This window comes from Pristis pectinata, chromosome 7, assembly GCF_009764475.1.
Source record: "Pristis pectinata isolate sPriPec2 chromosome 7, sPriPec2.1.pri, whole genome shotgun sequence".
Classification (NCBI taxonomy): domain Eukaryota; kingdom Metazoa; phylum Chordata; class Chondrichthyes; order Rhinopristiformes; family Pristidae; genus Pristis; species Pristis pectinata.
In genome coordinates, this window is record NC_067411.1 from 5,059,892 (window position 1) to 5,072,662 (window position 12,771).

The 12,771-nt window shown below is 46.4% G+C and overlaps 1 protein-coding gene across 1 annotated transcript; it reads left to right on the plus strand.

The window, feature by feature from the left end:
• The first annotated feature begins 559 nt into the window (after window positions 1-559).
• LOC127572890 (matrix-remodeling-associated protein 5-like) lies at window positions 560-7,130 on the plus strand. The gene is made up of 2 exons (XM_052020616.1): window positions 560-733; window positions 6,458-7,130. The coding sequence occupies exons 1-2, from the start codon at window positions 640-642 to the stop codon at window positions 6,925-6,927; spliced, it is 564 nt and encodes a 187-aa protein (XP_051876576.1). The 5' UTR covers window positions 560-639; the 3' UTR covers window positions 6,928-7,130.
• Window positions 7,131-12,771: the final 5,641 nt, after the last annotated feature.

Sequence of the window (12,771 nt, forward strand, 5' to 3'; positions counted from 1 at the left end):
GCAAACCAGAACTGCAAGAAATACCCAGCAGATCAGGCAGTGTCAGTGGAGAGAGTAGGACTGAGGCAATATCAAAGATGGACAACCTAGAGCAAGACTAGCCAGTCCGAATCAGAACAGAGAAAGCAAGTTATATTCCACGTTGTATTCCATGTTGACTCAAGAAGACTGCATCTGTGCAGACAGAAGCTGACGTGGTGTTTCCCAAGATTACATTGGGCCTCATTAGAACAGGGCAGGAGGTCAGGGACAGATGGGTCAGAGTGGGAGTGGGATAGAGAATCAAAATCATATGTATGGATGAAGTATTATTAAATAAAATATGGTTAATGCACTCCATTAATGCATAATATCTTTTCCTTAAAAGCTGTCCAAGCTTTCAGAGGATCATCAGTGATTGGAAAGAGGGGAGTTTCAGCCACACTGCCTTGCTCCTTCAAACTCCCTAACAAGAATCTCATCTCCATTACTATCCTCTGGATGAAGGGGAATCCACGGAGGGAGTCCGTTGTCTTTAATCACACGCGTTTCCACTCCGCGGCCCCTGCCTACACCGACACTGTAAATGAAGCAGATCGATATAAGCTGGTGGGGAACCCAGACCAGGGAAATGCCTCCATCAGTGTGAGAGGTCTCAGAATGAACGACACCAGCGACTATTTTTGTCATGTTTGGGTCAGGAGGTCCAAACGGAAGACGGTGACTCAGGATGAGACGAGATTGCAGGTCGTGGGTAAGGAAACATCTCTGTCAGTGTTGTGGTGTAAACGATAAAAACACTTTGACCAACCGTAAGAGGAAATGAGTTCCTGGTGAGGAGCTGGTGCTGAGATTGTCCCGATCCCTTGTGGGTTCTATTCCTGGTCCTCGGCTCCGCTCACTCAATGCTGCCCCCAGTGGTGGGGAGCCAGTGCAGATTCCGACCCAGGATGGGTGGGGCTTCCTGCTGCAGGGTCAGATGTTCAGGAACTGATTTAGCCACTGAATGACAAGACCCTGTGTTGCGAAAATCCACAGACCGCACCAGGGTACTTACATCCACCTCCAGCATCAACATCGGCCCCAGGAACCTTTACTACCGGTCACCAGTCCATTTTCTCACTGAATATTTCGCTCCAATCTCCTGTTGTGTCTCTCCTATTCCTCTCCCTTTCCCAGAGCAGAGGCGCATTGTCCCCACGCACTGGTGAATAATGCTCCCCAAGTCCCAGTGACCATCCTGGAGCTGTCTGCAGTGACTCATGATATAACTGGAGATACCCTGATGTGCGTAGCTGAAGGGGAGCCCCCAGCAAACATCACATGGCTCAGCACCGGAAACAGCACACTGCCGGTGAGCAATGGCGAGATGAGAGTCACACGAGATCTGGAGAGAGCTCAGACTGTGGGAGAGCTGCTTTACCCCAGGCTGAGAGGGAGCTACAGCTATGTGGCTGTGAATGAACACGGGAGAGACAACTGTGAGATCCACTTCCCCGAGGAGGGAATGAACACACTGCCATTTATGTGGTCTGCTTTCTTCTGATTGCCTTCACTTTCTGGTGGTTGAACAGAGGTGAACGTCACTGCCTAAGCTCCATTGTTGTTGTTGTTAATGGGAGTCTTGTGGCACCTCCAGTGACATTGTTCTCAGCTGCTGGTTCTGGTGAAATGGGTCAGTAACTTCCAAGGGACTGGATGTAACGTTCCCCAAGCTGTGACCATCTGTCTATGGGATACGTGGAACAGTCCTTGTTTCAGTTCTACTCTGCCCTTCCCTCAGCAGTTTTTCTGATACATTTACAACTGCATTGAGCTGCTTTCTGCATCCACATGGAACTCATAGTCATTACTTTTGATGCCAATCTGCACACTGCTCTCACCTCCATATGGTACATCTCTGACTTCCCTTCCCTTTATGGATCTTCATGTCTCTGTCCCAGAGGACAAGATAGTGACAAACATCCTGTGCACATCTGGAGACGTTCACAATTTCCTCCACTATACTAAATGGTCCCTTAGTACGAGAAGATGGACTCTTGACCTCACAATCTACCTCGTTATGGCCTTGCACCTTGTTTGTCAGCACTGCACCTTCTCTGTAACACTTTATTCTGCATTCTGTCATAGTTTTCCCTTGTACTACCTCAGTCTAGTGTTGTGATGAAATGATCTGTATGGATGGCATGTAAACAAAGTTTTCCACTGCACCTCGGTACATGTGACAATAATAAACCAATTTAGCAATTTATCAATTTACCCTTCATCCTGTAATGACCCGTTCCATTCTCTCCTCTTCCTCTGATTCACCATGGCTTCACCACAGTTGACAGAGTTGGTGACAGCTTTGAATCCATTTCCTGGACCTCTTTTCTCACCCCCTCTCCTCTTGTGTCAAGAGTTTCCTTGGTCCTCATTTTCACCTCATCAGTCTTTACATTCAATGGATCACCCTTTGCAGTTTCTGTCACCATCCGGGTGTGTTCACCAGCAGACACATCTGCCTCTCCCTGCACTTTCAGCAGTCTGAAGGGATGGTTCCCTTTGCGACTCCCTGATCCACTCCTCCGTTCCTTTCAACCGTTCACCTCCTCACCGTTGGCAGGGCAATGCAGCACCTGTCCTGTTCACTTGTTTTTTTTTTAACATCTTTAGGGGACCTATACTGTCCTTCCAAATGAAATACTGACTTAGAAATAACAGAGGTGCTCATAAAGTGGTCTACACCACAGTGGAGAAACCCAGCACAGAATGAGTGAATGCTTTATGCAGTATCTATGCTTGATCCACAGAGTTGACGCTGAACCATCATTTGCTTGTCATTTTAATTCTCCATCAAATTCCTCCTCTGACCTATTTGTTTGTGACTTTTTTCTAACATATTCAATGTGAGGAACAAGGTGCAACATTCCAGTGTTAATATTGAATTCAACAATTTCAGTTCATTCGTTTTCTCTGGTTATTTCACAACTGTCCAGTTCTGTTGTAGGTAACCCATCTGTAATATTAACTCAATTTTCCTCTCTGCACCATGCCTCCAATTTAACCAAGTTTGTTTAAGTTGTAGAGATGGGGGAGGGGGAGCGGGGACAGGACAGAGAGATTGTGTCTGGAAGGGCGAGTCCAGTGTTGCCGTGATGATCAGCTGTTGATGAAACCATCCAGTTGATAGATCAAGGAGGGAAACTGGAGATAGAGAACACAGACAAAGGACCATCAGAGCTGCACAATGCAAACCAGAGGTTTAAGAAATACCCAGTAGATCAGGTAGTGTCAATGGAGAGAGGAGAGCTGAGGCAATGTTACAGATGGATAACCTACAGCAGACTGGCCAGTTCTGATACAAAGAGGGAAAAGAGTTGCTTGAAATTGTTAAATTCGATGTTGACTCTGGAAGACTGCATTTGGCCAGACAGAAGGCGAGATGCTGTTTCCCGAGGTTACAGTGGGCCTCGTTAGAACAGTGCAGGAGGTCAGGGACTGATGGGTGAGAGTGGGATGGACAGTCAAAGTCACAGGCTTGGAAGAAGTATTGTTAAATAAAATGTGGTTAATGCACTCAACTAATGAATGAAGTCCATAACGTCAGAGCACTACAGCACAGAAACAGGCCCTTCGGCCCATCTAGTCCATGCTGGCCTGGTTTTCTGCCTAGTCCCATCTACCTGTACCTGGATCATAGCCCTCCATACCTCTCTCATTCACGTACCTATCCAAATTTCTCTTAAATGTTACAATTGAACCTGCATCTACCACTTCCAAGGGACTGGATGTAACGTTCCCCAAGCTGTGACCACATGTCTATGGGATATGTGGAACAGTCCTTGTTTCAGTCCTGCTCTGCCCTTCCCTCAGCAGTTTTTCTGATACAGTTACAACTGCATTGTGCTGCTTCCTGCATCCACATGGAACTCAAAGTCATTACTTTTGATGCCAATCTGCACACTGCTCTCACCTTCATACGGTACATCTCTGACCTCCCTTTATGGATCTTCATGTCTCTATCCCAGAGGACAAGATATTGACAAACATCCTGTGCACATCTGGAGACATTCACAACTTTCTCCACTGTACTTCCTTGCAATCAAAGACCCCACCCACCCTGGACATCCTCTCTTCTCCCCCCTCCCATCGGGCAAAAAATACAAAAACCTAAAATCACATACCACCAGGTCCAAGGACAGCTTCTATCCCACTGTTATAACACAATCGAATGATCCCTTGGTATGAGAAGATGGACTCTTGACCTCACAATCTACCTCAATATGGCCTTGCGCCTTATTGTCTGTCAGCACTGCACTCTCTCTGTAACACTTTATTCTGCATTCTGCATTCCCTTGTACTACTTCAGTCTAGTGTTGTAATGAAATGATCTGTAAGGATGGCATGAAAACAAAGTTCTTCACTGTACCTCAGTACATGTGACAATAATAAACCAAGTTATCAATTTACCCTTCATCCTGCAAGGACTCCATTCAATTCTCCCAGCTCCTCCCCTGATTTATCTGCTTTGATGACAAGACTTTCCATGTGTCTCCACCACGGTTGATAGAGACGGTGACAGCTTTGAATCCATTTCCCGGACCTCTTTTCTCACCCCCTCTCCTTTTGCGTCAAGAGGTTCCTTGGTCCTCATTTTCACCTCATCAGTCTCTACTTTCAATGCAGTTTCTGCCACCATCCGGGTGGGTTCACTAGCAGACACATCTGCCTCTCCCTGCACTTTCAGCAGTCTGAAGGGATGGTTCCCTTTGCGACTCCCTGATCCACTCCTCCGTTCCTTTCAACCGTTCACCTCCTCACCGTTGGTAAGGCAATGCAGCACCTGTCCTGTTCATTTGTCTTTTTAACATTTTTAGGAGACCTATACTGTCCTTCCAGGTGAAGTACTGATTTATTTGGAAGTCTTTTAATGCAGAGTACCACAGAGGTGCTCATAAAGTGGTCTACACCACAGTGGAGAAACCCAGCACAGAATGAGTGAATGCTTTATGGAGTAACTTTGCTCAATCCACAGGGTTGACACTGAACTTCCTGTTGCTTGTCATTTTAATTCTGCATCGTATTCCCCCTCTGACCTATTCAGAAACATAGAAAACCTACAGCACAATTCAGGCCCTTTGGCCCACAAAGCTGTGCTGACCATGTCCCTACCTTAGAAATTACTAGGCTTACCCATAGTCCTCTATTTTTTTTTATTTGTTTGTGACTTCCTTAGAATGTATTCAATGTGAGGAACAAGGTGCAATATTCCAGTGTTGTTATTGAATTCAACAATTTCAAATCATTTATTTTCGCTGCTTTTTTTCACAACTGTTACCGAACTATTCTAAAGTTTCAACAAAGATGTCTTTTTTAAATAAGATATTGACCAATTAAAATCTTTGGGCACCTTAGAATTCCTCATTTGCGTACTTAAAATACTGTCGGATCCCGTTATGTTTGAATCCGCAAGAATGGGTTGAAAATAACTTGGTGCTTCACAAAGTTTCATTGGATAAGTTTAAAACAAAGAAACAGTCACAGAGCACATGGCACTAGCTTTACTACTCGCAGATGAGCCTAGACAAAAGGAACTAAAAATGAGCTATGGCCAGGTGGGGGGAAAGAGAACAAGAGTGATTAACAAAAAAAGACACCTTTTATACCTAAGAGGTACTCCTCAGCTAACAATAGTCCAATCAGAAAATCTATTAGGTACCTGTGGCAAAACCAACCAGTGAGAAAACACATATTTACCTGATGGACGAACCAATAAGCTAGGAAGCGGCCATTCCTTCTGCAGTCACTTGAGGTGTATTAAACACTATACGTGTTAAAAAACAACTTAAAACAGTCGAATCCAACAATACCAATCACGTTCCATTAACGTAGGCGTTAATGACCAATAGAAACTAGATGTTAATGGCCAATAATACCTTGGAGTTAGTAAAGTAATTGTCCAATAGTAGTATGCGCCTTGCAATCCTTCGTTCACATCCTTATCTTGACGGTGTGCCTGGTGACCTCGGCTCCCATGCTGTACAAAGAGGAACTACGGTCTTGAGGACCTTGCTCAGCACGGGTGATTGCAGACCGTCTGCAAACCATCTCTGCCTGTGGACTATCGTAACCCTTGCCTTACCACAGCATCCACATGGTGGTTTTTCTATATTTCACAGAAGGGAGATGGGAACAGGAGGTCATTCAGCCCTTCAATCCTGTTCCACCATCCAGTAGTACCATGGCTGATATCTATTTTAACTCCTGTCACTCCCCTGGTTCTCAGCACAAATACATCGGCCAATGAAAACATCCATTGATTGCAATTTCTATATGTTCCCTGATCCCCATTAAGTCTGGAGAAATCACTTGCCTCAGTTCACTTTCCCAATATGCCAGTGGATGGCCTGGCTCTGATTCTTAGTCCATAGTTATGCACTATCGAATAAAGGTTAACTCGAAGAATTTAATCGATTTTCTTTTTTACCCCCCTAAGTCCCAGCTACCATCCTGAATCTGTCTCTTGTGACCGATAAAGTAACTGGAGACATTCTCGTGTGCAGGGCTGAAGGAGAGCCCCCAGCAAACATCACATGGATCGGCCCTGGGAACAGTGCACTGCCTGTGAACAGCGGCGAGATGAGATTCACACGAGATTCAGAGAAAGCTCAGACTGTGGGAGAGCTGCTTCACCCCAGAGCAAGTGGGAGCTACAGTTGTGTGGCTGTGAACGAACATGGGAGAGACACCCGTGAGATCCACCTTCCCGGAATGAGCACGTTGGCCATTCGAGCTGCCATTTATGTGGTCTACTTTCTTGTGATTGCTTTCGTTTTCTGCTGCTTGAACAGAGGTGAACGTTACTGTCTAACCTCCAACGTTGTTGGTGTTGATGGGAGTCTTATGGCACCTCCAGTGACATTGTCCTCCACTGCTGGTTCTGGTGATGTGGGTCAGGTAAAGTAACCTCTGAGGGAAGTGATGCAGCATTGCCCAAGCTGTGACCTTTTTTATGTGGAACAGTCCGTGTTTCAGTCCTACTCAGAGGCTTCTCCCTCAGCAGCTTTTCCAGGAAATTTACAACTGAATTGGTGGTGTTTCCTGTACACAGCAGATCTCAAAAATTTCATTACTTTTGCTGCCAATTTGCACCTTCATACAGTACATCTCTGGCTTCACTTCCCTTTCTGGATGTTGCCTGAACTGCTGAGTGTCTCCAGCATTGTGTTATTACTTTAGACATTCCCTTTTCTTTGAGGAGTACTGTCAACCCACACATTATGGGGGAGGGGTTCAAGGAGGGGTGGGGCGGGGGTTTGGTCCGTGTCACAGTTTTCCCTTACACAAAGACACACCACCTCTGTATGCGTCAAGAAACTGAATTTAAAATGTAAATAAATTCTAACCATTTATTTTTTTCCACAAATTCTGTGAGAGTGAATTTTATAGACGTAGGTTCTAGCATAATACCTACTATTGACGTGAGGCTGACCAGTGTGCAGTTCCATTCTTTCTCCCTTCCTCCATTATCAAATAGGCTGTTGCATTTGCCACCCGCCTACCTTCAGGAAACATTCCGGAATCTGGAATTTTGGGAGATGACAACCAATGCATCCTCTGAGATGCAGACTATCAGGCCCTCGGAATTTATCGGCTTTCGGTCCCATTCATTTCCGCAGTACTTTCTTTAAACTATTCCTAATTTTCTTTAATTCCTCCTCTTCATTACTGTATGTCTTGGTTCCCGAGCACCTCTGCAAAGTTATTTATGTTCTCTACTGTGAAGACTGAAGCAAAGTATTTGTGTAATTCCTCTGCCAATTCTTTGTTCCCCATTAGATATGTATTTATTAATCACACGTACATTGAAACACACTGTGAAATGTGTCTTTTTGTGTTACTGAGAATGTGCTGGGGGAAGCCCACAAATGTCGCCACTCTTCTGGCGTCAACATCACATGCCCACAACTCCCAACCCGTACGTCTTTGGAATGTGGGAGAAAAATGGAGCACCCGGAGGAAACCCACGCAGACACATGGGGGTACATAGAAACTCCTTACAGACAGCGGCAGGAATTGAACCCGGGTCGCTGATGCTGTAATAGTGTTATGCTAACCGCTACACTACCGTACCACTCTACACTATTCTTGCCTCTCTGACCATGACCTACATTTGTGTTAACAATCTTGTACAAGCCTTTACTATCCTGTTTTATCTTCCTTGCAAGTTTTCATTTACTATTTTTTCTCTCTTAACCAATCCCTTGGTCCTTTATTTCTTTTTACTGAATTCTAAACTGCTACCAATCCTTAAGCTCATCATTCCTTCCTCTCAACTTTATTTGCTTCTTTGGATCGACTACAATCTTCAAATTTTGTAAGCCATGGATATAGATTGGTTGAGTGAGTGCAGATTCATTGCCAACAAGTTTTAATGTGTGGAAAATGTGAAATTGTCTATTTTGTCAGCAAAATAATAAGTATGTTATCTAAATCGTGAAGAATTACAGAGATCTGAAGTGCAGAGAGATCTGGGTATTCTTGGGCACAATCTGCAAAAGGCTAGTATTGAGATAAGCAAGTAATTCAGACAACAATGTTATTATTCATTGTTAGGGGACTGGATACAGGAGGTTATTCTTCAGTTATACAGGGCATTGGTGAGTTCACATCTGGATTACTGTGTTACGCATAGATCACATTTAAAGAAAGATGTTAGTTCACTGGACACAGTTCAGAGATTTACTGGACTAATAACTGGCATGTGTAGGTCATCATGAGGAGAGTTTGGACATGCTGGAGTTTAGAATGCAGAGAGGAGTTAATTGAAACATGCAAGCCCTGATGGAACTGTGAACATTTCAGGATTATTACCATTCTATCAATAAAACTTTGTGAAAACTTTATTCATGGCCCAGCACGTACAGACTTTTATTGGAAAAGAGGGCATGGTATTACAGAGCACAACTCAGCAAGAGATTCAGATGAACCCGGAGCCTTTTGATACCAGGTCAGGAAAGTAAAATGAAAGCTTGATAAATTGCCATTTGTAGCTCCCAGTTGCCAGCCACTTTAATTCCCCTCCCTCATCCCACACCAATCTATCTGTCCTTGGCCTCTTCCACTGCCAGGGTGAGACCAAGCACAAACTAGAGGAACATCACCATATGTTCCACCTGGGTTCACTGATGGCATGAACATTGAATTCTCCAGTTTCATGTAACCTGCTCTCCCTCAATCCCGTTCTCTCTTCTCTTGGTCTACCCAGCTCCTCCTACAGAAACTCAGCCTCCTTCATCCAGTTTCTTTCCCCTCCCCGACCTACTCCACCTGCCCATCACCCACACATTCCTCCTACTGGGTGTCCTGTAGCATCTGCATGACAGAATAGATGACTTTGTGGCCAAGCTTGCAGATGATACAAAGATAGGTTGAGGGGCAGGTAGCGTTGAGGAAGCAGAGAGTCTGCAAAAGGACTTGGACAGGTTGGGAGAATGGGCAAAGAAGTGGCAGATGGAATACAGCACAGGGAAGTGTTCAGTCATGCACTTTGGTAGAAGGAATGCTGGCGTAGACTATTTTCTGAATGGGGAGAGAATTCAGAAATCGGAGGTGCAAAGGGACTTGGGAGTCCTCGTGCAGGATCCCCTTAGGGTTAACTTGCAGATTGAGTCGGTAGAAAGGAAGGCAAATGCCACCTTAGCATTCATTTTGAGAGGACTAGAATTTAAAAGCAAGGATGTAATGCTGAGGCTTTATAAGGCATTGGTCAGACCACATTTGGAGTATTGTGAGCAGTTTTGGGCCCCATATATAAGGAAGGATGTGCTGGTGTTGGAGAGGGTGCAGAGAAGGTTTATGAGAATACCCGGGGGTATTAGGGTTAAGTATGAGGAGCGTTTGATGCCTCTGGGCTCGGTGTTTTGAAGAATGAGGTGGGGGTGGGATCTCCTTGAAACCTACTGAATATTGAAGCCTGGATAGAATGGACGTTTTCAGCAGTGGAAGATTCTGAGACCAGAGAGCACAGCCTCAGAATAAAAGGATGTCCCCTGAGGACTGAGATGAAGAGGAATTTCTTTAGCCAGAGGGTGGCGAATCTTTGGAATTCATTGCCACATATGGCTGTGGAGGACAAGTCATTGGATGTATTTAAAGCGGAGGTTGGTTGTACATGTGCAAGGTAGAACAACAACAAGACATCTTTTGGCACGGCTCATGGATTCACCCATTGACTGGAAGCTTAATGGAATAAATCCATCAGTTGGAATCTCAAGAGTGAGACTGTGCTGATCTTTGGGGGTGGGGGGTGGTGTGCAGGGAAAGACCCGTGAAGAGCCTTGTAACATCCACTGGTGGAACGGTAAACATTTCAAGATTATTTCCATTCTGGCTTATAAAATTTCACACCTTTGTCTTTCCCATTCACAGCCCAGCGCATGCAGTCTTTTATTAGGGAATGAGGCCCGGTCTTACAGAGCACAATTCAGCAAGAGATTCAGATGAACCAGGAGCCCTTTGATACCAGGTCAGGAAAGCAAGATGAAAGCTTGACAAAGAGCAGGAGAAAAATGGTGACCTGTAAATCAAATGGGAGTAAGGATTGGGAAAGGGAAGAAGAGCAGGATTGGGATATTATCAGAGGAAGCACCGTGAGCAGGAACGGCCACTGTCTGTAAGGAGTTTGTATGCTCTCCCCGTGTCTGCGTGGGTTTCCTCCGGGTGCTCCAGTTTCCTCCCACATTCCAAAGACGTACGGGTTAGGAAGCTGTGGGTGCGCTATGTTGGTGCCAAAAGCGTGGCGACACTTGCAGGCTGACCCCAGAACACTCTGCAAAAAGTTGCATTTCACTGTGTGTTTCGATGTACATGTGACTAATAAAGAAATCTTACCTTATCTGATTCTTTATGAGGGGTGACTGTTCCTCTGTGTTGGGGGAGAGGTTGTTAAGTGTCCAATATCCAACAGGAACTGCTGAATGAATCAAAAATATCAGTCACTGGGTCATCCAGCACAGAAACGGGCACTCGGCCCATCACGTCCATGCCGACCTGTATTGATCCATTTACCAGCACTTGGTCCACAGTCTTCTACCAGTGAAAGGAGGGGGCGGGGGATTCAGTCACGTTCCAGAAACCTCTGTGCAATTCCATCGAGCATTCGACCCCCGACTCTGTGCTTCCTTCCCGCAATGAACGGTAAATACTCCACAGTCCGTCAGCCGGGCGGGCGACGTTTCCTCAGGATCACTCGGCTCCTCCTGCCGCTCCCCTCAGACCTCCGCCGGTCATCGCCCTCACAGCCGCAGCAATCGCGCTCCCTCCATCCCGCCAATCACCCACCTTCCCTCCACTCCCACCAATCCCCCGCGGCTTTTCTCCAGTTGCACCAATCACCAACCTCCCCTCCACCCCCACCAATCACTTTCCTCTCCAATCCCGCCAATCACTCGCATCCTCTCCGCCCGGACCAATCAATCGCAGTCCCTCTTCAGATCTCCACCAACCACACCCTCTTTCCATGTCGCCCCACCAATCCCGTCCTCTACGGACCCAACCCATCACCCGCTCGCTCTTCACCATCCCACCAATTGCGCACTCTCTCCCCTTGGATCCAACCAATCCCGTGCGCTGCATTCCGGCGGGCGCGGAAGGCTCGCGGGAGGGAGAGAGCCGGTGGGTTTGAACCCGGCGCGGGAATCGCGGCCTCGCGAGGGCACGGAAGGCGGGAAACGGCTTCGGCTGCAGCGAAGTGAAACGGTCGACAGGGCGAGTCATCGTCAGCGGGCTGGAGCTCGGTGAGGCGAGCCGCCGCCTCAGGCCCGGGGACCCGGGTCCTGTCTGTGTGGAGTTCGTATGTTGTTCCACTTTCCTCGCACGTCCCAGAGGCCTACGGGTTGGTAGGTTAATTCTCTTCAGGGTCAGAGAAAAATATTATTGTTACTACTATGTTATCGAGAAATACAGACCAGAAATAGGCCCATTGAGTTCATCAAACATATATGTCCAGTGGTCCTATTGTGTGCACATCCCCATCATCTCTCCACTGATTCTGGCATCATCTGTGGCGGGAAATGGACAGTCGACGTTTTGGGTTGAGACCCTTCATCTGCACTGAAAAAGTGGAGGGGAGGTGGCCAATATACAGAGAGGAAGGGGTGAGGCAAGAGCAGGCAAGTGATGGGTGGATCCAGGTGAGGAGGGGTGATTGACTGTCCACTTCCCTCCGCAGATGTTGCCTGACCTGCTGAGTTCCTCCAGCAGTTTGTTTATTTTTGTTCCAGATTCCATCATCTGTGTCTTTCCAGATTTTACTTCTCACCTACGCTTGGGACAACTTACAGTGATCAATGAGCTACCAAGCTGTGTATCTTTGGGGTGTGGGAATAAAATGGAGTAGGTGGGCCAAATCTATGTAGTCACAAGGAGAATGTGCAGACTCTACACAAGAGCATTGGAGGGCAGGATCGAACCTGGGTCTCTGGACTTGTTTGGCATCATCTCTACTTACTGTGCTACTATGCCACCCTATCTTGCTTCCACTATGTAGCTGAATGGCAAAATCTTGGGGAGGTTTTGGAGTTGAGGGGAATGTGTGCAGAATAAGATATTGTTATTAGTCACGTGTACATCAAAACACACAGTGAAATGCCCCTTTTGTGTAGAGTGTTCTGGGAGCAGCCTGCAAATGTTGCCATGCTTCCGGCACCAATGTAGCATGCCCACGACTTCCTAACCAGTACGTCTTTTGGCATGTGGGAGGAAACCACAGCACCTGGAGGAAACCCACACAGACACTGGGAGAACGTA

Bases quoted from the DNA above. Each gene is read 5' to 3' on its own strand.
- LOC127572890 (XM_052020616.1), top strand. From the start codon at position 640: ATGAACGACACCAGCGACTATTTTTGTCATGTTTGGGTCAGGAGGTCC. The intron at 734-6,457 runs GTAAGGAAACAT...TACCCCCCTAAG, and splicing joins GACGAGATTGCAGGTCGTGG to TCCCAGCTACCATCCTGAAT.